The sequence below is a fragment of the Equus caballus genome, chromosome 16 (genome assembly GCF_041296265.1).
Source record: "Equus caballus isolate H_3958 breed thoroughbred chromosome 16, TB-T2T, whole genome shotgun sequence".
NCBI lineage: Eukaryota > Metazoa > Chordata > Mammalia > Perissodactyla > Equidae > Equus > Equus caballus.
The window spans coordinates 98,116,401-98,140,713 of NC_091699.1; the positions used below are offsets into that span (position 1 = coordinate 98,116,401).

General features: G+C 45.4%; 1 protein-coding gene across 11 annotated transcripts in view; it reads left to right on the top strand.

Moving 5' to 3' along the window:
• MME (membrane metalloendopeptidase) overlaps positions 1 to 24,313 on the top strand; it is a 136,399-nt gene that overhangs the window by 38,723 nt on the left and 73,363 nt on the right. For 3 of the 11 annotated variants that reach the window (XM_070239164.1, XM_023621147.2, XM_070239168.1), the window contains exons 2-3: positions 18,354 to 18,523; positions 19,243 to 19,278. In XM_070239164.1, coding sequence (XP_070095265.1) covers positions 18,364 to 18,523; positions 19,243 to 19,278 — 196 coding nt within the window. In that variant the 5' untranslated portion in view covers positions 18,354 to 18,363. Of the gene's footprint in view, positions 1 to 14,085; positions 14,312 to 14,612; positions 15,518 to 18,353; positions 18,524 to 19,242; positions 19,279 to 24,313 lie in introns of those variants that run through there. The other 8 variants (XM_023621146.2, XM_023621150.2, XM_023621148.2 and 5 more) reach the window with 7 other exon arrangements.

Genomic DNA, 24,313 nt, shown 5'->3' on the forward strand with positions numbered 1-24,313 from the left:
TTAGTTGTAACTTAGAGGATATAGACAAAGGGAAAGGCTCACTCTGCCATGATGCTGATGTCACTCTCCATGATTGATTTTGTTACAACAACTAAGCTCAGCAAATTTTACACCATGTCATTGTCTTAGAAAGGGCACAATAGTTGCTGTCTGGCAAAGGCAACCAAAGCAGAAAGTAATCTTTAACAGAAAGTTATTTAGAATCACATTTTATCATGTGACGACCACCCTGCAGTAAGAAAGTTAGAATGTAGTGCTTAAAATTCACTACAAGCAAGAAAAGTACCTGTGTTTGAGTTCTAGTCCTGTCATTTGCTGGGGAAAATTAATCTTTCCAACCCTTAGCTTCCTCATTGGTAAAATGGGAATAATAACAGTATGTACTTAACCCAGGATGTCTTGAGAGTAAAGAAAACATTGCTTAGAAATGATTTATTTAGCACCACACTTGGCATAGGGTAAATATTTAATAAAGGGATTCATTATTAGCCATTATACTAAATCATAATTGTCCAACCTTGACACTACTGACATTTTGGACTGCATAACTCCTTTTCTGAGGGGAGTTCCTATACATTGTTAGATGGTCAGAGACACCTTGACCTCTATCCACAAGATGCAAGCAGCACCCCTCAGTGGGACATCCAAAAATGCCTCCAGACATTGTCAAATGTTGCATGAGATCAAAATTTTCCCAGTAGAGAATCTCTGTGCTGGAAATCACATATATATAGAATAGTCATCATACTCAAGTGGAAAAAAAATGCTAATGTTGAATTTAAAATACCTGAATTAATAGCCTGGATTTTCCCCCTTGTTAGTTCTATGAACTTCAGAAACTTCTGGAGAGGATTCCTGGAAGATGGTGGTGTGGGAGGACTCTGAACTCACCTCTCACAGACACAGCAAATCTACAATGACCTGTGGAATTATTTCCTCTGAGAGAAATGGAAACTGGATAAAAAGAAGCCCCACAACAAGGGATGACACTGACAGAAATACACCTCTGCTCAGGAAAAATCCCATCTTACCTAGAGCAGTGAGAGCACTCTCAAAGGTACAAAGCTGTTCCGGGAGGAGCAGGGGATCTGAGCAGAGGATCTATGCCACAATAGGCTCCCAGACATTAGATTCAGCATGACTGAGACACTTTTCCATAATGCATGGCTTTTCTGGCTTTGAAAACCAACTGGGAATACCCCAGAAAAACTATCGAACTTCAGAGAGGGAAAAATCTGCTCTTAAAGGAACTACACACAGGTTCACCAGTTCTGGAAACCAACAAAACACCACAGGAAAGCTGCATAGTTCACTGGCAAAAGAGACTCACTTGATAGGCCCTGAGTGCATCCCTGAGAGGCAGGAGGCAGCTGGGCCTCCCCCAGGGACTGAAGCACTAGTGGCAGCCATTACTGTGACCTAGTGCCAGTGTGCTGACGTGGACGCTGAGAGATGCCAGTGGAGATCTTCTCCTGGCCTGTGAGCCCAGGGGTTTTCCCTGCTCACTAGAGCACTGATTTGATCCAGCTTTGTCTGGGCAGGCAGCCCACCCTAGGGACTAGCCCTGCCCACCAGCAAGTCTGTGAGAACTTGTGGGCCTAGGTAGGTAGGTTGTGTGGGGCCTCTGCAGCAGGGCAAATGGGTCTGCCATGGCGGGGCATGTGTACCGGCAGCCCTGCCTTGGTTGGGTGTGTGGGCCTGCGCACATTGGGGCAGGTCAGCCACAGCAGATTTGTGTTGCAGGCCACACAGGGGATCTTCCCTGCCTGCCATTTCCTGAAATAATTGTGTGCTGCCACACCTGGGGCCAACCCACCCTGAACTGCCCTCCTGAGACAGTTCACAACAGCTTTGCAGACCAGAGGCTTACAGCAATTGTAAGCCCTTGAGGCTAGCAACCAACCACATTGGGGGCCTGACTCAGGTGACAGCAAAAGAGTGACAGGTGTGTGCTATTAGACCCTGCTGCAGCTTTCCCCTCTTGAGGAAGTGAAAAAAGTGACTGTAGCAGCTACGCCTTACAACCAGCTGGCCCAGGGGCCAGCCTAGCCTACCTGTGCACCTGCAGCAAAAGCAACCCCACCAGAATAGAAGGGCACACCTAGCCCTCATGGGGGATACTTCTAGAACATTTGGAACTGCTGATGAGAGGGAAGCACACTGCTGGGCCTCATACAGCATCTCTTACATAAGGCCACTTCTCCAAGAGGAGAGGACACAGCTGATCTACCTAAAACATAGATATAAGCACAAAGATGTAGGCAAAATGAGGAGAAAAAGGAATATTTTCCAAATAAGGGAGCAGGACAAATCTTAAGAATAAAAACTAAATGAAACAGAGATAAACGATCTATCCGATAAAGAGTACGAACTAATAGTCATAAGGATACTCACTGATTTGGGAAGAAGAACGGATGAACTCAGTGAGAACTTCAACCAAGAATTGGAAAATATGAAAAATAACCAATGAGAAATGAAGACTACAATAATGGAAATGAAAAGTTTACTAGAGGGACTCAATAGCAGAGTAGATGATACAGAAGGATGAACCAGTGAGCTGGGTGAAAGAGTAGAGGAAATCACCCAAGCTGAAGAGATAAAAGAAAAAAGAATTCAAAAAAAGGAGAACAGTCTAAGGGAGCTCTGGGACAACATGAAGCACACTACTATTCGTACTATACGTGTCCCAGAAAGAGACGGGAGAGACAAAGGGGCAGAGAATCTATCTGAAGAAATAATAGCTGAAAACTTTCCTAACCTATGGAAGGAAACAGACACCCAGGTAGAGGAAGCACAGAGAGCACCAAACAAGACGAACCCAAAGAAACCCACACCAGGATATGTTACAATTAAAATGTCAAGAATTAAAGATAAAGAGAGAATCCTAAAAGCTGCAAGAGAAAGACAACAAGTTACATATGAAGAAAATCCCATAACTTCTGACTTATCAGCAGAAATCTTACAGGCTAGAAGGGAGAGGCATGATAAACTCAAAGTGCTGAAAGGAAAAAACCTACAGCCAGGAATACCCTGCCCAGCTAGCTTATCATTCAGAATGGAAGGAGGAATAAAGAGTTTAAGACAATCAGCCAGGCAGCAAAGCGAACAGTGAACTGGGATAAAGAACAGATGAAATCGTGTTTTTGTAAGGATAGTGGTTAAAATGTTAGTATAATAATCCAGGAAAAAGAAGAGAAGAGAAGAGAGTTCATGCTGGCTATCTCTGGCTTTGGGGACGGAATGTGGGGGAGGGATTCATGAGATCCCGTGGAGATAAAAACCCTAGGACTTGGAAACTTACCACAAAGGGAGTAATAAAGAAGTCATTGAAGACATTGGATGTGTCAAGCCTAGATGAACTCAGCAATGTGATTCCATAAAACTTATGGGTTCACAGAGCACGGGTGTGTGAGTGTCTGGCAAATGGAGGGAAGAGTGTGTCTACCACTCAGAGACACATCGGACCCGTGGATGTAGGTTTGGTATGTCTGCTGTGGGATCACAGCTGAAATAATGAGAAAGGATGAAAACAATGGAGGAAGAAATGGTGGGGAGATGAAAGGAGAAGAAAAGACGCTTTATTTAGCAGTCACAGGGAGAAGAGAGAGGCCAGGAGAGGCCCGTGTGAGCACAGAGACGGCACAGTGTCCTGGAAGCTGAGAACGGAGTGCTCAAGACACGTACCTATCAAAGATTTAACAAGGTCCACGGCTAGAAATAATGGGGAACCTTAAAGAAGGTTTCCAGTAAGAGGTGAGGGGCTGAGTCAGAGTGGGGCAGCTCAGGGTCCACAGGTGTGTCCAGGCCTGGGCAAGGTGCACCCACCATGACGGATCTCGAGGGAAGATGGGCTTCCCTGTCACTGACCCTTTTCTGGAGGCATCTTGGAATAATTTAACCACTGGCTGCTAGAATGAGAAGCCGTGCTGTAGGAACTTACTGGAGATGTTGGAGGAGGAGAAAAATTGTACTTTATACAGAAACCTCTTTTACTTTTATTAACACCTACTTCAAAGAGTTAGGGAGAAATTAATCTGACCCTGAGTTCCTTAGCAGAAAGAAACACGTTGAGTTTCAAATGAGTGAAAAGCAATACTCTCAACTCAACGGGCTGGGGATGGGTTCCATTACCTCCAGCTCTTTCCATGCCTTGATACCCGCTCGATTTAGCAAGAATGTGACTGAACTGTCCGTTGTCTTTGTGACATCAGGCAATCCCAGCAGAAGCATCTTATTGGGATCTGCCTCCCCACCCAGCTCCAGAAGCAGCAGAAAAGGGACAGAACCAGAGGGAACAGGAAGAGATTATTTCCTCCTGGAAATATTACTGCCGCTGCTACCAAAACCCAGAAGACACCACAGGCGCACAGGGGAGCAGACAACAACTCTACTGTGATACAATCAGTCTGATATGAGCAAAAACAAGACAGGCCACACTGATTAACATTTACAGAACTACCTTTCAATTGCCTACGATTTTGCCCTAGTCAGTGGATCCTATTAATACTTTCATTTCTTTAATTTTCCTGACCTCGTTTTAAAAGCTACAATGTATTAATGTGTATCAAACAAACTATTGTGACATAGCATTCCCAAATCACTACACTTGGAAAGACTTTTTTTTTACAACAAAAAGAATCTTATAACAATGAGCACTCAGTTTTCTTTAGGATTTGGAATTCAGATATTTTAAACATCATAATAGAAATGTACACTAAAAGTCACTATGTATTTGTATCTGCATATATACATCAGGTTGAATTTTCAAGAGTTTTCTTCTCACTTGGACTTGAATATAGGTAAATGCAGTAATCTGAACTGGTGAGAATGACTGATGAAAAGGATTAAGAATGATGGGGTTAAAGATAAGCTTTGTCTTTGCAAATGGATTGGTATGGAACAAAGCAGAAAAGGTAAGAATCTAAAATCAAGATACTTCTATTTCACTTGGCTCTCTTCCTGGAAACATTACGGATCCAAGAGAAGTTGGAAATTTATTACATTTAGGGTACGATTATATCAAGGTAGGATGCAAACTTCCCTCCTCAGGGCTTGTTAGAGGCCACATTTCCTTTCTTTATCTTGCTTGTCCTAGTTTTAACTATTTGTAATCAGCACCCTCGCCCAAGGTCAGAGTCAGAAAGAACCAGAGATTTAAAGGTAAGCCGTGCCAAGGTTGAGCAGCCATCCATCCCCAGTCTGGGTTCTTCCTGTGGCTGCTGCTGCGTGGTGCTCAACTCCCCGCTTACCCAGAGTCAGCCCCACAGATGTCCACAGGAAATGCAGCAGAGAGGTCTAATGGGAGCGAATCAGACACACGTTCCTTGGTATGTGGTGGTGGACACCCTCAGGGCAGCCCTCCCTCCAGGTCAGAATAGGTTCCAGGCTTGCGAATGCCAAGTGTTCACGACGTTGTGCTATAAAACCACCCCTCCTGACCCCTTTCCCTACACGTTGTCAGTAAAGGAATTTTAGAATGTGGCTGGGATGAAACATGTCATCATCTTGAGGATGTCGGGGGATGAGCGCATCTCTCTGATGGAGCTCAGTCACCAGCTTGTGTGAGGGGAAAGTGCAGCCTGTTCCCCTAGGGACCTTCCTGTCCTGCAATATCACAGCGCATGGAACAGCTTAGCCAGAGAATAGACTCAGTTCCATGTTTTTAAATTTAATTTTCAGTTACTCAGTCAAAAGACTGCTTGACGAGTGAAACTTGAAGTTACAAGGTTTCTATGTCTTATTTGTCACAGCTAATTATTGCATTTGTCACACAGCAAACATCTAGATGTTTTGCCAGATTGTCAGAAGCAACAAACATCCCCTTGTTGTGTCTATCTTATGACCGAAATGCTACAATCTCAACATGGCGTCTAACGTCCCATCCACGACTCCCAACACCACCACCAAACGTCCCCTCCCTCAGTGAGGTGACAGATCCACCTGGTGGCCCCAAACTCTACAAGTCATTCTAGATTCCTTCTTCTTCTTTACCTTCAATGTTAAAAAGCCACTAAGTCCTGTGGATTCCGCCTCAAAATCTCTTCTTTAATTGCCTTAGGTCATTTATTTATTTTTAAAACATCTCTCACGAGAACTGTGGTGCCAGCTTTCTAACAGCTCTCTCTGCCTACATTTTTTGCCTCCTCCATCCATGCTTCTCACGACCATCAAGGCAGCTCAGGCGTTCTCATGTACGACGCTGACATTGCTCTCTTGCAAAAATTCCACCACAGCTTTCCACTGCGTGCAAGAAAATGTAAGCAGTTTGCAGCACATACAAATGTCTTCATTTTCTGGTCCCCACCTCTTCAGTCTTCACTCAGGAAACTGCTCCGCATCTCTCCTCTCTCCCTGCACCTTCTACACTTCAGCAATGTCGAACTACTTGAAGTTATCAAAATATTGCGATGAGTCTCACACAACGTTCGAACCAAAGAGAAATTCTCTCTGTCTTGAATGCTTTTATCCTCTCCTTTATCTGGCAAATTCCTCAAATCAAATACAAAATGTTTAAGTGATGAAGTATTCTGATATACCCAATGACAAAAAGTTGCCCTATCACGTATTTCAAATGAACTTTGACTATAACTCAGTTATGAAAATTACTGTGTTCCATTGTAAATGCTTGTTTGCATTTCCCTTACCCACTAAACGATGGCTTCCTTGATTACATAATCACTACATCTTTTGTTTTCTTTGTGTTTACACAATCCTGCACAGAATTTGCTTGCTTTTTCACTCAACATTATTTTTCTGAGTCATCCATATTGATTTGTTTAGGTATAGTCGGTTATTTTGCATTCTGTGTAGTATTCTGCTATTCCATTTTATGAATGTATTACAGCATTTTATCCGTTCTTCTGCCAGTGGAGTTTCATATTGTTTCCAGTTTTTAAATTATTATTATAGACAATGCCGCTATGAAGTCTGTATGTATGTCCAGGTGCCCGTGTGCTGGCTTTTGTCTAGAGTATGCAGTATCTGAAGGTAGAATTCCTGGATTGTAAATCATGTGCTTCTTCAACTTTTCTAGATAATGCAAATGTTTTCCAAAATGGTTTGCTGACCTGTCGTTTTTTTCAAAACTATATTTTATCCACCTAGGCCAATAAAATGTAATGTTTGGGTTATCTTTTCAATGGAAATCAATAGCATCTCTGCCAGAAAAAATGTATTTTCAATGTTTTAAACAAATAATTTCCATTGCTATGAGCTTTCTACAAATTCCTAAACTAGTGCATCTGCATTCCCTTCGTTTTCCAGCAAGGGCTGCTTTCTCAGAGCTGTAGTATAGCTTGGTCAGTAGAAAGTCAAACCAAGGTGTCCACCCCGACAGAACCAGGTGACCCCTGGAGGACCCGTGAGCCAGGAGTCGGCAAACCGCAGCCAGCTGGCCAAACCCGGGAGTGGTCAGTAGCCTATTTTTATAGAACCCACAAGCTAAGGTGTTTTTTTTTTTCACATTTTTAAGGGGTTGTAAGGAAAAAAAAGAAGATATACAACAGAAACTTTGTCGTGGACGAAGCCAAAAAATGTAACTGTCTTGCCCTTTACGGAGCGAGTTTTCCTACTCTGTGCTCGCGAGTGCCAAACTCTACCTAAAAGACAGCCGGTGGTCTCTTGTGCTCTCTACAAGGACAGGTGTTTTCTCCTGGCAGATTGTGCACATTAATACTCTTGCCAGTGGTGTGTAGGGAGTCAGGTGAGCAAAACTTGGTTTCAATCAATGAGGCTTGGTTTCAATCAATTCTGTATGCTACGGTCATTTCTATTTAGTCTTCGTTTTAATGCTTGCTCATGTCTTTTGTCCATTTTTTGGGATTGTTTGGCTTTTATTTGCAGTTCTTTATATATTCTAATAATTTTCCACTTTTATATGTTCCTTAGTGCATTGCTTGTCTTTTTATTTTCTTCGCAAAGTTTTTTTGGCAAACAGAAGAAGAATTTGATTCGTAATTAAACCTATCAATCTCTCTAAGTTTTGAACGTTTTAGGCTTTGAAATCATTCTTTAATGCAAGGTCATAAAGATACTGTCTTACACATATTTCTAACACTTTTGACACTTCCAAAAAATTTTTCTTATCAAATTTAAATCTATAATTCACATAGAACTGAATTTTTGTTATGATGTAGAAATGCAATATTTTTTCCAACTGCAGGTCTCAGCACTATTTAAAGGATTTTAAATCCTTTCCCTGTGTGTGTGATGTCAGCTGTGCATATATCAAGTTTTCTTTTACACATGAGTCTACTTTTTTGCATCCCTATTGTAGTCCACTGGTTGATTTTCTTTGAACCAATAAAATATTACTAATTAATAAATTACTATTAAAATAACTTTATAAGCCTTGTTGTCTAGTAGGTTAAACCCCTTCTGCCTTGTTCTTCTTTTCAGGATTGTCTGGGCTAGAATCTTCCCTTTGTTCTTCCATAAACAGTTTATACTCAGTTTATCATATTTCCCCCAAAAAAACCTATTGGGCATTTGATTGGCATTAATTAATCTATAGATTAATTTAAGGAGAACTACTATTTTTATTATACTGAATATCCAACTCCAGGTAACTGATCTGTCCTTCAATTTCCCTGGTCTTCTTCACAGGTCTCAGTGAAGACCCAAACCGGCGAACCGTGGGCCTCCAAAGCTGAACGTGTGCACTTAACCGCTGCGCCACCGGGCCGGCCCCTTGGGTGATTTTTATACACTGCCTGCATTCAGTTTGCTAATGTTTTGTTTTAGCATTTTTTGCTTTGAAACTCAAGAGTTTGATCTTAACTTTCCCTTCAGACCCTTCTGTTATTAGTCGAGGGTAGAGTAACTTCATAAAATGAGTTAGGAAATGTTCCTCTTTCTTCTGTTCTTTAGAAAACTCTTTGTGAGAATGGAATTGTCCATTCCTTTGATTTAAGGAGAATTTGCCTAAAAACAATGTCTAGGCCTGTTTCTTTTTCCTCCCTTTATGGGAAGATTCTTGCGAGTTAAATTTATTCAATGGTTATAGGATTATTTAGACTCTCTATTTCTTCTTGCATCAGTTTTGCAATTTGCATTTCCTGGGAATCTGTTTCCTCTAATTTCGTACGTACATTGGAGACGGCAGTCCAGAGCATGTGCATTGTCTTCAACTTCTGCTCTATGTACACTTCTCCCTTTTATTTGTGCCCTTTGACTGCACCCTCCCCAGGTGCCCGTCTTAATTACTCTTACCAATTCTGTCTTTTCTGATATCTAACTTTGGAGTTGTTGATCTTCTCTATTATACAGTTTTCAGGAATTTGTTATTTTAAGGTCATTCTTTCTTTCTGCCTTCTTAGGATATATTCTGGTGTTCTTCTTCTAACTTCTTTTTTTTCTTTTTAAGGATTGGCACCTGGGCTAACAACTGTTGCCAATCTTTTTTTTTTTTTTTCCCTGCCTTATCTCCCCAAACCCCACCCCCTGTACACAGTTGTATATCTTAGGTGCAGGTCCTTCTTGTTGTGGGATGTGGGAAGCCGCCTCAACGAGGCCTGATGAGTGATGCCATTGTCCGCGCCCAGGATCCAAACCCTGGGCCGCTGCAGCAGAGCACGCGAACTTAACCACTTGGCCACGGAGCTGGCCCCTCTAACCTCTTAAGTTGGATGCTCACTTCATTAAATTTCGGTCTTTTTTTTTTTCCTAAAGTAAAAGCATTTAAGGCTATAAATTCTCCTCTAGAGATTTCAATTAATTTTGATATGCCACATTTTGATTGTCATTCAGTTTTGTTTTTTCTTTTTAATTTCCATTATGATTTCATCTTTGATTCCCATGTTATTTGTTAAAAAACAACATTCCACTGAGTAAATTTTACAGCTCTTATCGGCTGTCTTCAGTGATTCATGAATCAGGCAGCCTACAGTCCAGGAGATGGAAAGGAGCTCTGTACAAGGTGGGAGACTGTGTGGGCAGAAGGGGCGGGAAGAAGGAAGCTGCACTGACAAACAGAAGTGGGCTGGTCATGCAAGGTCACTTTCCTGCAGGGGGTGGCCTATCCGGCAGATTTCCTAACTAGTGCTGGTCAGACAGCTCCTGACGGAGTGGTTCAAAATTGTGTCTCTGGGAGAGCCGAAACTGTAATTAAATTAAGCCTCATTTTGGTGACGTGGGGCTTAGCATAAGCAATTCCATTTTGGGTGTGTTGTCTTGTCTTTAACATGCTTGAGTGTTTGTGTGAATCATTTAACAATTTCTAAATGTGCATGTGGTTTTGATTTAACTTTCTTCTGTTGTGTTAAGGTCCAAGTATGTGTTATTTACAATGAAAAGTCTTTTAAATCACTGGAGCTTGTTTAATGGTTTGGTATGTAATCAATATTTATAAATATTCGATGGATGCTTAAAAAGACATGTATTCTCCAATTCTCGGGTGAAATGTTCAATACATTTCCATCAGACAAGCTTTTAATATCATTATTCAAATTTTCCATATCTTTACTGATTTGTGCACGATTTGTCAAATACTGGGAAAAGTGTATTAAAGTCACCCACAGTCACAGTGAGTTACCAGTTTCCTCATGTACTTCTTCTATGGTTTTCAACAGCACATTTAAAATTTACACTGCTGTCTGTGATCAGGTTCAGAATTGTGTCACCCTGCTGAACTGAGCACTCTTTCTTTGGGGAGATTTGGGTCTACTTTGTCTGATTACAGGGTTGCTGCACCAGCTCTCTTTTGGTTGGTAATTGTTTGATAAAGCTCTTTCCGTCATTTTCCTTTCAGTCACTCCACAGTTTCATGTTTTAGGGGTGTCACTTATAAGATAGCTGGATTTTGTTTATTTATTGTATTACAATCCTTGTCCTCCAGCTGGAGAATTAGGTCCAATTATATTTATTGTGATTAATATATTTGGGTTTATTTCTACCATCTTGTTTTCTACTTTCTCTATGGCATTTTCTAATATTTCATTTTTTCTGATTCCTCCTCTTTCTCTAGATCACCTTTTACTAAGTTTTAGGTTTTTTCCGTCTTTGTAAGATTTGACCTTACGCACTCTATTTCTAGTTTTTTAGTGGTGACACCAGTCCTTTTTATGTGTATAATTAATTCAACAAAGTCTAAAATTCATCAGTATCGTTATCTTCCCTTCCAACAACATAAGTAAGGACTTGAGTACTTAACACTCGTAAGTCACATGCCACCACTGCCCGGTGTTTCAGTGGACCTTTTCTATCTGCATACATCTTTTTAGTCACTGTTCGCTTGATTTACCCGTGTTGGTACTATATTCTTTGCTTACCATTCCTCCTTACACATCAGATCTTCTATCCCGTATAATTTTGCTTCACAAATCCATTCTTAAGCAGCTCCCTTAGTGAGAATCGGGTGGTAATCATTCTCTCAGCTTTTGTTTGTCACCATCTCACTGGGATCACTTGCCTATAAATTTTTCTAACTTGGGAGTTTTTGGGCCACACAATTAGTATAAATCCTAGCCGACATCCTTCTCGAGTCTGACCTGATCATTAATTTTCACTGGAAGCTTTTTAGTGTAGATTTACCAGCCTGAGGGGCGGTGGGGTTTGAGTTTTGTTTTTCTTTTTTCTGGCTCATCTTTTCCCGGCAGACGTTTCCTTTCAGAGGTCTCAGCTTTAGGGAGGGACCCCTGATCTGGCTTTCGCCTTGCTCTGCACTAGCTTTGTGTGAAGCCCTTGGCTCTTCCAAGTTCTGCTGAGACTGAGGCCCCCTGGGTTTGCTGAGCCTCTGGGGACAGTAGATGCCCCCAAGGCAGTGCTATCGGAAACTGCATCCCTTTCTGGATTCCTGGCTACCTCATGTTGTTGGCTTCTGAGGTTTTCCTTCACTCTCTTGCTGGCTCAATGGTGCCTTTAAGGGGCCTTTAAAAAATACTTTATCAAGCATTTGTAAACGTTGTACACAAGGACAGCTTTTAAGGTTCTACTCTGATCTTGCCAGAACCAACGCATTCCACTCCTAATAACTCATACAGGGTGGGTAGGTGGTCACTGTTCCTGTAACTGAGCAAACTGTAGGACCCTGGACAACCTCTGTGGACCTCGGCTTTCTGAGTGTCCTTACCTGGGGCTCTTTGTTACACCCCTTAAAAGAGAAATCTTCCTAAACTTGCATTGCCTTCTTCTGGGGAGATATTTAGCATTCTTGATGATATTCGTAAACTTCTGGTGAACTTTAATGAAATTAAGACTTCTTTTGGGAAACACACTCTTAAGTGAAGGTCATAAGTTTCACTATGTGTTTTTTTTCTTTTGCTGTATACTCTGTATCCATTGTTTTCCCCCTGTAAAATATGCCTACTAAGAGTGAGTCTGAATTGGCTTCCTACGGGGATCTTTTTCTTTTGCAACAAGATAGAATTAAAACTATGATATATGCTCATAATTGAACAGTCTAAAAAGTTTGCATTAACAAATCTTTAAATTTTTAAAAAAATTTAAGCAAATTATCTTTGTTTTCAACTTTCAGCTCTAAGTCTGGAGGCACACAAGTCAGACCATATTATTCTTTACTGGTAACAAGATATTCTTGAACTGCAAGCGTCTACTAGTACCATCCAAAGGAACCTTCTCTGTTTAAAATTTGTGTGCAAATTGGAAAACAGAACCTAGCTTGAAAAGTTTAAATAGAAATGTTAAGACCAGGCATATGAATTTAACTTTCATTTCCTGCTGATATGCAAATTTGGGGATTATTCTGGCCAAGACACTCTCCCCACCACCACCATTCTAACTAAAAGAAATGTATTAAATTTTTAATGCACATGACTAAACTGAAGACTGGTTACATGAAAAAAAGACTTTTTTTAACCATTTCAATTTATTGTTGATTATGTAAAGTCAAAATAACATTTTGGTAACCTAGCTGAAAAGTAATGAATATGAAGCACTGGAGGGTGAGAAGATCCAGATTTCTCACAGAATGAATTTTAGTCAACCACCTTTCTACGCTTCAATCTTGTCTGTAAAATGGGGATAACGGTAACTCAGCACCTGAGTCAAAATGAACTGGGTTCAAATCCAGGTGGAGACACTCTCCGGTGGTTTTAACCCAAGGAGCTAAGCCCCTTCTGCTCATTTGTGGAGTGATTACACCCATATTTCAGGGCTGCTGAATTTCAGGGCTGCATATTTCAGTGAGCGTCCAGCAGTGTCTCTAACATGCACCAAGAAAGTAAAGCATAGAGATGGAGAGAGTGCTTTTGAGGTTCAGACATTAAATTTCTCTATATTAATCTAATTATTTGAGGATTGCTTTAACTTTTTTCAACGTGTCTCCCTTGTATTCCATTTACTGTTTCATCAGCAAGAATCACTTTTCTCCTTGCTTTCCAGCTGTGTCTACTACGATAAAGACGTAAGATTTGCCAGTGCAAAGGGACTCTTCTCTCAAGCAGGGAGTCATTTTCATGTTAAAAACAGATAATTGCAAGTTCTGGAAAACCCACTTGTATTTCAGAATGAATTCTCAGGGTGTGTGTGTATTTGCAATAATATGTGATTCGAAGGAGAGGGATGGGTGTTAAAGCTGCTTGTATACTCGACACTGAGTAACTGAACTAAAAACCATGGAAGTAAAAAGAAAACTAGGGCTCCTTCTTCTGAGCTCCTTGGCACTTTGAGCTAGCTGCCAAAGGCAGCTTTTATTAAGGAATCACCTTTGTGCAAAAAGCATCTCCTTGGTTTTTCACCCCCGAGAGGGAATCCCAAGTCTTACAGGAAAACGTGTGCTGCGTGGCTGCATGGACACGACTCGGGTCCGAACGCATTTCGGCTCTTTCGAGGAGGCAGCGCAGACACCCGTCTGCCCGTCTTCCTCCGACTCTCGCTCTGCATCCCCAGCCCCGCAGGTGCGCACACCGCGAGCCTCCTGAGTCAGAGGTGGGAGCGCAGAGTTTCAGTCCAGAGCAGCTCCTGACACCACACGGGTCGAGCAAGAGCAAGAGAAGCAGGAGACGAGAGGGAAAGCCCGGAGGGCGGGGAGCAAGGGGGAGGCAGGAGGGAAGGGAGAGAGCGGAGCGCCGGGGCAGGCAGGGCCGCGCGGGCGCGGGAGGCGAGGGCGCGGAGGGCGCGGGCGGCGCGGGCCCGGAGCCGGGGCGGGAAGCAGCCTCCGCCGGCCCCGCCGCGTCTCGCCGCGGCCGCGCGCGCTCCGGGGAGCCGGGGCGAGAATCCCAGGAATGTCGGCGGAGCCCCTCCGGGGAGGGTGAGGCGGGGGCTTCTGGCGCGCGCCCCCGGCCCGGCCCCGCGCGGGGCAGGATCCGTGCGCCCCCGCCGCAGCCTCCAGGCCGCCCGGAGCTGGTGCCGCGGGGTGAGCGGGCGAGCGGGGCGCGGACACGTGCGGGCCGCGCTGGGCCGGGTCCCGGGGGCGGGCGGGCCCGGGGATGCGCCCCCGCCCCCGCGCGGCCGCCTCTGTAGCCTCCAACTTCTCGGGGCCCGCGGCGAGTCCGGGCGGGGAGCGGGGTGGGGGGCGCGGGCGCGGGGCGCAGAGCGCGGGTGGAGGGAGGGCGGTCCGCGCTGGGCAGCCCCGGGACCCCGGATCCTTGGCCCCCGGAGCGCGGATCACGGATCGCGGACCGCGGCGGGGCGGGGCGGGGCGGGGCGCCGGGAGGCGCGGAGGGCGGGGTGGCCCCGGGGGCGCTGCAGGTGACGCGGCCCGGCCTCGGCCCCCAGCGGCCGCGGGACCCGGGGTGGGGACTGGCCTCCCGCGGCGCAGACGCCGGCTCCCTGGTGAGGCAAGGTTTGTTTTCTGTCTCCGCGCTCCCTCGCGTTGTAACTCGCTTGTCTGTTTGACTTTCTTAACCTGAGGGTTCTTCATTCCCACCGCGACCCCCGTCTCGCCTCGAGCCTCAGTTTCCTCTTGTGGGCGCTGAGACCTGAGCGCACTCGGGTGGCTGGCGGGCGGGAGTGCGGTTCTTCTGTAGATGAAAGTTTCCTTGCTCGGTCCTCTCGGTGTTATTTGAAGTAAGCGTAATTGCAGCCGAACGTCGCTCTGTAGCCGCCGATGAGCCTGCCCCTCCGGGCCCGGTGCACGTGGTGGTCCGGTTAGACGGGGAGCGGCGGTGCCGGCGCTCGGAAGCCGCTCGGCCCGGCTGGGGGTCGCAGCCCTTCCTGCTCGTGCGCCCTTGCTGGGCTCCAGCGCTCGCAGCACCGTCCGCGGGTTTCTGGGACTCGAGGCTGCCTTTGTCTAGCCGCACTGCATATGGGAGGGACGGGGTTGGGACTTTGTGTCCAGAGCCCCACGTTCCTACAAATTAATGTGCGGGACGCAAGGAGTTGATGTCTCTTTAGTCCCTGCTCCTCCACTGCCGCACCCACAGTCTGAGTGTGGGGCCGCTTCTGCTTCCTGTGCCTCAGTTTCCACAGCGCAGCCTGGAACTGCGCAGCGAACCTCAGGGACTTGCAGAAATGCGCCTGCGGGAATGAGCCGTGAAGACGGAACTCGCTTAGCTGACAGCCCTCCCTGTAGCACGCCGGCTCTCGGTTTGACTGTGAGAAGTGATGGGTGTCTCAGCTGGTAAAAAAATTTCTGCTTTCTGTTGCTTTGAAATTCACTTTCTACTTAAGCAAAATCACCGTTCCTTCTTTTGGTGTTGTTGGCAAGCTGAAGTTCGCCGGTTCTCGTTGGCTTAATCTCCTAGTTGTCTGTTCTCGCCTGTGGAAGCGTCCGCTTTTCGGTTTAAACTTTCTAACGTATCTCCAGCCGAGGTGGAATATTTTAAGGATGTAGGTATGTTTTGGCATTTCCTGCTTTCTGTGGGACTACAAGCATCAACTTCACGATTTTTTGTGTTCTGTTGTATAAACTGCCCACCTTCCCCCTCTCTGACATGGGGTTGGGTGTGGTTGGGCTGGGTGCACGCGTCCCTGAGGGTTGGTGATGTTTCATCCTGAGGTTCAAGATTCCGAGCTCTGTTTTCTTAAGAGAAAAGAGTGAAACCTCCGGAATTAACTGAAAATGAATGACGGTTCTTTAGGAGGTTAACCCGGCGTGGTTTCTGCTTTAGCTCAGTGCTGTGGGAAACTGCTGCTTAGGAGCAAACGACTGAAAATTTGCAGAGCATTTACGAGAGGGGCAGATGGAGAGCCTGCAGGTGACTCAGATGCAGTCCTTGCGACGCAGGTGAAGGCCTGGGCAGCTGGGCCTGCCTTCATTTCCCCGCAGCCGTCCCGCTGCCTGGAGTCCAGAGCCCTGGCAAGCCCGGCAGCACCAGCACCGTCTCAAGGGCGAGCAGAAGGAGCCAGGAAGGGGGAGACGTGCCCACTGGTGCTCCTGTGCAGTGGAGGCCGGGGTGCCCAGGAGCACCTGTAACCCTAGCCCTGCCGCCCGGTTCCTGGCCCAGAGTTTTACCGGAGAAACTGGCTGTTGTTTCTAAGAAAGAACTGCAAAGGGCAGGGGGCCGTGTCACACCAGGGAAAGGTGTCTCTAGACTGTCCTCTGACTTATTGTTAGAGCAGGATGGAAATACTCAAGAGGGGGTCCTCCAGCAAATGTGGTTGATAGTCAGATGTTCTTTGGGTCAGTCTGGAATTCTTCTTGGGGAACCGGGAAGATTATTTTTTTTGTTGTTTACCTCTCTGTACAGTGTCCAAGTGTTAAATTTGTCCCCATTCTTTCTTTCCCAACCACCACCCCTATTAAATGCATGAGGACTCCAGTCAGTGCAGTTCCTATCCTAGGCCCAGGGGCTGTGAGGCTCGGCCGGCCTGATATACATAACCACCAAGTAGGACATTTTAGCATTCACATACGTTCCATCCCACTTTTACTGAGCGGACACGATTTTCATGGTCTAATAAAATATCTTTATTTCCTAATCTGTCCTTGGTTATGGCCTCCTGTAATCAAGGGGACAGCCCTCTTAAGACTTCGTATCCAGACTTTAAAGTCCATTTGTGGTTCACTTATTAATAACTCACTGGGGAGACTAAATTCCTAGTTATTTGCTGGCTCTCCCAGGCCACGCTTCAAATGTAGAATCTGTTTCTACTGTCTCCTGTGCCTCGGTTTCCACAAAACACCCTCGGGGAATTGTGTGTATTCAACAAAGGTCTCTAACTGTAAGAGCATTTCTGAGCAGTCACTTCATCTAGGATCTATATTATAGGCTTAATTTGCATGAAGCTATAAACAGCTAATCTGTTAGTTTACACGCTCTTTCCCTCAGTCAGCAGGAGAATCAGCGCTGTCTGTTCTAAGCTTCAGTGAGCAGGCAGTAAAGGATCGCCAGGCCTAGAAGAAACCTAATGAAAGCTTGTGTTCAGGCTTCTGTCCCCTTATCCACGAGCTTGTGCAATAAGATCTAAAGAAGCCATTATTGTGTGCTGATAGAATTTCATTCCAGTGACCAGATGTGGTCCTTCAGAAACGTTTACGGTCGTGCGGCCGTGCGCGGGTGGCCAACCTTCCTGTGGCTCCTTTCTTAAGGTGTAGATCTGGACCATGAACGTCCGCCTTATGAGGACTGCGTGAGTTAGGACTTGCAAAGCACAAGCCCTGTGACTGACACAGGGGAAGTACTCCATAAATGCCAGCCATTGTTAGAAGTATTAATATTATTAACTTAAATGCAAGGTAAATAAGTATCGTAACAATTGTTACCATGACCTGCAAGGCAGAAGGTTTTTAATCATATATTTTTTCTCTTTCAGTTGCACAGAGAAACATTGATTATGGTTAATATCTTCCATCCCAGGGTGTACACCATGGCTTTTGGTCCAGCGAGTGGCCATTTTCAGAATGTTGTCTCCCCAGTTAGTAGACACCCATAGCAGCGGTGGTTGTAATTTTGAACTGTAAAAATAAGAGTTGTTTTTAAGACTAAAAATAAACTACACAAGTGTTTGTTCCTCTTTGTTTTTATCTGTGTGCATATTTCAAATTAATGCTTAGTCAAAACCTCAGAGTATTAGTCATTGATTTGCAAGCTTATAAAGGAGGCCACTGGCACAAGATACAAAATTCGCCTTTGACAGTGTCCAAAGTTCAGAAGGGTAAGTCTAAAACTGTCCTTAATGATGGTACAGCAATTATTTCCTTAGGAACTGCCAAGGGAACCTACAACCTACGTGAGCATTCAGCTGAGTCTTCCTGTCTAATTTTGTTTGGATCTTCAGTGATGTACCAAAAAAAACCTACAAAAGGTTGTGCCCAGGACGTGGCTAATTCGTCTGGCTCTCCACTCTTCACCTTCAGAACCAAAATTTTGACTCTCAAACAAAAACTTCTATTTCTACTTTAAAATAAATTAGCCTTTTACTTTTATTCAGCCACATTAAGCACGTTTCCTCTTCTTTGTATCTATTAATTGGTTACTGTTAGTGTTAAAAAATTTTTTTTTAACTTTTTGCAGCTTCTAGGTGATGGGCAGATCAGAAAGTCAGATGGACATAACTGACATTAACACCCCAAAGCCGAAGAAGCAGCAGCGATGGACCCCGCTGGAGGTCAGCCTCTCCGTCCTCGTGGTGCTCCTCACCGTCATCGCCGTGACGACCATCGCGCTCTACGCCACCTATGACGGTGAGTCCTCCTGCCTGTGCACGCACGACGCTCGGGAGACCACCGTCCTCTCCTGTGCTTTCCCACCTGGCAGGCGAGTGTGTCAAGGAAAGAGACACTGAACAGTGGTGGCTTAGAGATCCGTTCGTGAAATGTAACATCAACACGTCAAAACACGTAACTTCGACTAAAGTACGATGTTTTTCAAGTTTGAGCTGAGTTATTAGTTGCCAGGTCTATTGAGTGCACACATGCTTGTTTTAGGAAGATTCTGGTGTATAATTTTACTTGATTAAAGTATACGTAATTTTATGGCCAACTTTAATTAGTCAACTTTTGTTGTGTCCTTGAAGTTCTAAAGGACTTCGCAGGAATTTAAGAGGCCTAATTTGAGTCTGAGACGTTGTTCACAATAAGGAATAGAAAAGATTAATTCCTTAATGGGAAGAAAAAATGATTACCCCAACAAAGCAACTGATTGTTTCAGTTTAACAGACCTAGGGCTTAGTGAGTACAGATGACATCATACTTTGTTTTCGTCATAATAAACATTTTAAATTTGCCTGTTTTATTCCGCTAAGTTTTTTCTAACTACTGACAGTGATATATAACACTCAGGTTTTAGTTCTTGCTATGAGGAATTAATCGTTTAATTGGCAGTTCTTAAAAGAACAAAAGATAGGGAGAAATTAGGAAACACGTTATTACAAATATTTATGTGTATACTCTCCTTTTTCTAGATGGCATCTGCAAATCATCAGACTGCATAAAATCAGGTAAGAAGATGGTTTTGACATTTAATAGTTTTACAGTTAACGTATAACATTTAAAAATCAAATGCTAGTAGATATATCTCTACAGTTGCATTGTTTGTACTTTTATTATTATAGATCACAAGTTTATAGTCAAGGAATATCAAAATGTATTTGAGCAGTAGGTTAATTAACTTCTTTATTTTAAAAAAGCACTCACTCTTTTCAACCCTGGAGGGTATGGCCAGTGATAGAGAGCGGTGTCTCTGGTTTATGGAGCTTGCCATGAAATTGGAGAAGGAAAGTCAACGTGCTGCAGTGGTGCACATTGTATCATTGTGTTGAATTTCTGGATGCAGATCCTTAGAGGGTAAGAGCTGAGGAGAGTGATCAGGTGAAGCCAGGGGAGAAGCTGAGATTCCGGGGCCCGGAAGCAGGGCCAGGATGTGGAAGTGGAGAGACAGGAGAGGAGGTCCAGCCAAGGAGAGAGAGCAGAGCGACAGGAGTCAGTCACATGTGGAGAAGCAGTGGAAACAGACACTTGGTAGATCGGGCACAGTAAGGAGAGGTCTGAAAATCCGCTTCGAGCCCTGATGCTGTCAGAAGGGCGAAATGGATATTTTCCTGAGCAGATCACTGGACGAGGCAGAAGTTGAAAGGTGGTTCGAGAATGCTAGGCTGGGTGGGCTGAGTCAGAAGTGACTGGGAGGCGGGTGGGCTGCTGTGACCCCATGTGAGCTGAGGAGGGCAGCATGAGACGGCCTGGACGGTGAATCTGAGGGCTCGGAGAGCTGACCTGGTACACGAGGATTTGAATACTTTGAAAGTGACGCCAAGGTTCACAGCCTCAGGGACGCGGAGACTGGCGGCAGTGCCCACAGGGGTGGAGAAGTCAGGAGGTGAGTTTGTTTTAGGGAGGGCATGATTGACACGGATGTGGACACAGGGTCTGAGCCGGGGGTAACATCCAAGTGGGAATGGGGGGCAGGAGATGGGGTGGATTTGGGATCGTCAGCCCAGGGGTGATCGCTGAAGCCTTGTGGGTAATTTGAGTTCCCATGAGGAGGAGAGAAGATGAGGACTTAGAGCAGAAAGAGAAGCATATCAGAGAGCAGAGAGGGGTCTGGAGCTGCAGAAGCATGAGGTGGGAAAGGGCGGGAGGTGGGCAGGGCTGGCACCCCGGGCGTGAGCACAGGATGGGTGCCCTTGCTCTTTGCACGAGAGATGCTAAACCTCTTTTCCAGCATCTAGATTTCGTCCAAGAAGTAGCCGGTCCCAAATGGGGGACCACTTCCTGTTAGACGTTCTTGTCTGTTTTTGTTGTTCACTGACCTTTGCAACGTAATGTTGGGAAATATCTTGGGATTCTGGTCAGCGTCTGCTATCCTGCACATGAGCCCTTTGCTGCTCTGCGTTGCTCTTTGCTTTCTTCCCTCTGGATCTCAAGTGCACTGGCCATTCACCCTCAGACGCGGTGTCGGTAGCTTGAGAGAGACCTGACTGGGAAACCGGCCATTTGCTGCTCAACGGAATAGCGTGCACTTTCCCTCTAAGGGCTTTCCCAGAAAGAGAAGAAGGTTCTTGATTCCCCAGTGGCTGCCCAGGTCCCTTGGCTGGGAGACGTCGGGCTCAGGGTGCCAGAGTCGGGATGTGCCCGAGCTGTCGGTCACCGTTTGCTCCCCGCCTGTCCCCTCAGCTCTCTGCCAGCTGCCCTGTTACGTGCTCGTAGTGTCCTGTTTTGAGAAACTTCCACTTATGTGTCGACCTCTAATTATCTCCGGGTTGCTGGGTCCTCAATACACTTGACTATCTGTTACATCTCTCTCTCTCTCTCTCACATCTCTTTCTCCCTCTCACTCTTTTTTCTCTTTCTTTTTTTCTGGAAGTTTATTTTTGAAGAACCCAGATCCTTTGACTAGATAGGCCTGCTTTTGTAAAACCCTGCAGGTGATTGTGCCCCAGAGACCTGGGCAGGCCCCTCTGTTCATCCCCCACAACGAGCGAGGTGGTGTTTGGAATCTGGAATCTCAGCTGTGACTTGATGTTTAGGGGTATGGCTCTGGATTTTTCATAGCGTTTGGCAAGTCCCAGCTCATTAAAATGTATCTGAACTGTATCCTTTAATTGTAGCTTAGCAATCATACCAAATGTGAAACACCTCTCAGAACTGTATCTTGGCAGAGAAATGTATACAATAGAAAGGGCTTCAGTGGGAAACAAGCCTGCTGGTGCCTGTGTGCTTTTCTTCCTTCTTCTCTGTCGGGTCAAGCTGTCAGAGTACTCTCACATTCCTAGTTGCTGTTCCTCCTGGGGGAAGATGATGAAACTCACCCTTATGGGTAGAGTCTTCACGCCCATGCACACGCACACACAGTCCTCTGCTGATTGGGAAAGCTTTTCTGCAGCAGAAAATGCAACTATTGCTTTTAGGAGTTGCTGCAAATTAAGAAAACTCTAGGGGAAATCCTAGACAGAAAAAAGTAAAGAATGAGAAGGAGTGAGAAGAGTGGAGTGGATGGGCAGGAAAAGAGAGATGGAAACAAAGATGTGGAAAAAATATAAAATCTCCCACCGGCAATTCGGTAGATTACTTTAAAGGACCAGGAGAATTCAAACCTGAGCAGAGAAATTCTTGAGAATTGGAGAAGTCAATGTTGATACCCAGAGTGCTTACGCTAAGTGAATGTTGCTTCTACCTTAAATCTTTCAAGGGAGAGAAGTCAGGCCATATCAAGGCAAAAACAGAATATTCCAGAGGGCTGTGGATCATCTTAAAACCTGCCGGGGTTAGGTACTTTAAATCTGAGCGTCTGTAAATTTAAATATTCATAATTCACATAAAATCATGTTTATAATGCGTACTTTAAGTTAACTTGCATCATTATGAATGATTTCACCAGACCTGAAATGAAACAAACACTATTTAACAAATAACAGGTTAAGGCAGAGTTCAAAACCCTACTATTAAAGTGTGAGTAAGATTATTCGTCTCTTATTTACCGTATAAGACTGTCAAAAGCGTGGAGTTGTAAAGCTTGTGTGTGAGTTCTCACACTATGAAAACTTGAATCCTGGACTAGCTTCTATTGCGTTGCAGCCCTACTAACGCAGGAGGTTTCTAGGAATCCTGTGCTTTAGGGCAGGGTTTCTCAGCTTCCTCACTGTGGATATTTGGGGCTGCATAATCCTTTGTTGGGGGGGCTGTCCTCTGCCTTGTGGGATCTTAGCAGCATCCCTGGCTTCTACCTGCTAGATGCCAGTAAAACCCCCTCCCAGTTTGACACTAAAATCCTCCAGACTTTGCCAGGCGCCCCCTTGAGACAGCGCAGTCACCTCCAGTCGGGTGCCACTGGCCTAAATGACCTCCGAGGTCATCCAGTGCCCTTCCCTTTGTGGAAGGCAGAATCTTGCCCCCTAAAGATGTCCACTTCCTATCCATGGGGCCTGTGAATAGGTTACCTTAAATAGCAAGAGGTAGTCTGCAAGTGTGATTCAGTTAAGGATCTTGAAATGGGGAGATTATCCTGAATTGTCTGGGCGGCCTTACGTAATCACAAGGTTCTCCTAAGAGGAGGAGAAGGAGGGTCAGAGTCAGAGAAGGAGATGTGACAACGCAGCAGAGGAAGTGAGGCAGCCGTGAGCTGAGGAACGTGTGCGGCCTCCAGAAGCTGGAAGGAGAGAGAACGGTTCTGCCCTCGAGCCTCCAGAAGGAACGCCGTCTGACCACCTCCTCCGGCTCCTGACCTCCAGAACCGTCAGATGATAAGTCCGCCTGGTGGTGAGTCACTCAGTTTGTGGCAGTCTGTTAGAGCGGCCGCAGGCAGCTGACACACCTGTCCACAGCTCCCTTGTTTCAGGGCCGCCTTCGGGGAGTTGGAACACGGACACACGCAGCACAAGCGAGTGTTTCCTGCCAAATGAGTGTTTTATTACTAAATCGAGGTGTGTAACGTGCAGTTACAGGGGAGGAATGTTAAATAGATAAATAGAGGAGCATAATAATAGAATATAATAAAAGTAAAAGATGGTAAAACAGAATCCTGATAGCTAGCACTTCCAACTGTGTGTGTTCGGCTCGTCGTGAGCTGCTTACGTGGATGAACACGTCTGATGCTCACCGTGACCCCGCAGGGTGGGGACCCTTGTACCTTCTTTTTACAGATGAGCAGACTTGGGCTAGGCCTGGCCAGGCTGCCCGGCCCCGGAGCCTGGACCCACCCCCACTTCTCCATGTGGCCTCTAAGGAGACCAGGACTCAGTCTGACTGTTCGTACCCTGCGCCTGTACATACAGTGTAGGAGAGCAGACTGCTCCCCTCCTGCTAGAGCTTGGAGCCAGAAGACAGGGCTGACTCTCAGAGAGCTGAAATGATTAAATCCAGACTGAGGAGGGGGAGAATAAGTCTCTTAGACCCAGAAACCGGCTACTTTACTGAGAAAGTGAGCTCTTCGTTGGTGATTTTAGTACATCAAACACGACGTAGAACTGAGGGGTCTAAATAAGCGAATATTAGCAGCATCGCCCTAAATTCTCAAGGGGATGGAGAAACCAAGTGAAAATACATGAGCAGTACAATTCACAAGAGAGCGACACCACCTGTACGGTTGTGCAGGTTGTACACTGCACAGTTGTGGCAACCCTGAGAGACAGGTTTGCAGAGTATTAAGACCTGGGTGAAATATCTCAGAACCATCCATGTCCTTTGCTTTAATTCTCTCCTCACCGAGAAAACTTTGGATGAGTATTTAGTTGTTAATACAAGGAAAGGGCTCACACTGTTCACCTGAAAGCTACGTTTAGCATGGCAAGGTAATGTTTTCGTGTTCTGATGTATTGTCACGTCTGTGTGGCTTCAGCTAAAGACCTGAAGTAAGTGAAACTTCCAGATGTCTGATTACTTCTGTGAGGGCCAGAGCCCGGTCGTGCCCTGGGTGAGGGATCTGGGCACTGAGTGGCCCTTTCCGGGCAGCACAGAGCTCTGCCTCACGTGGGCCACAGCCTCGCCTTTCCTGCCTGTTGACACCCCAAAGCCTCCAGGAGGAAGACTGCATGACCGGAT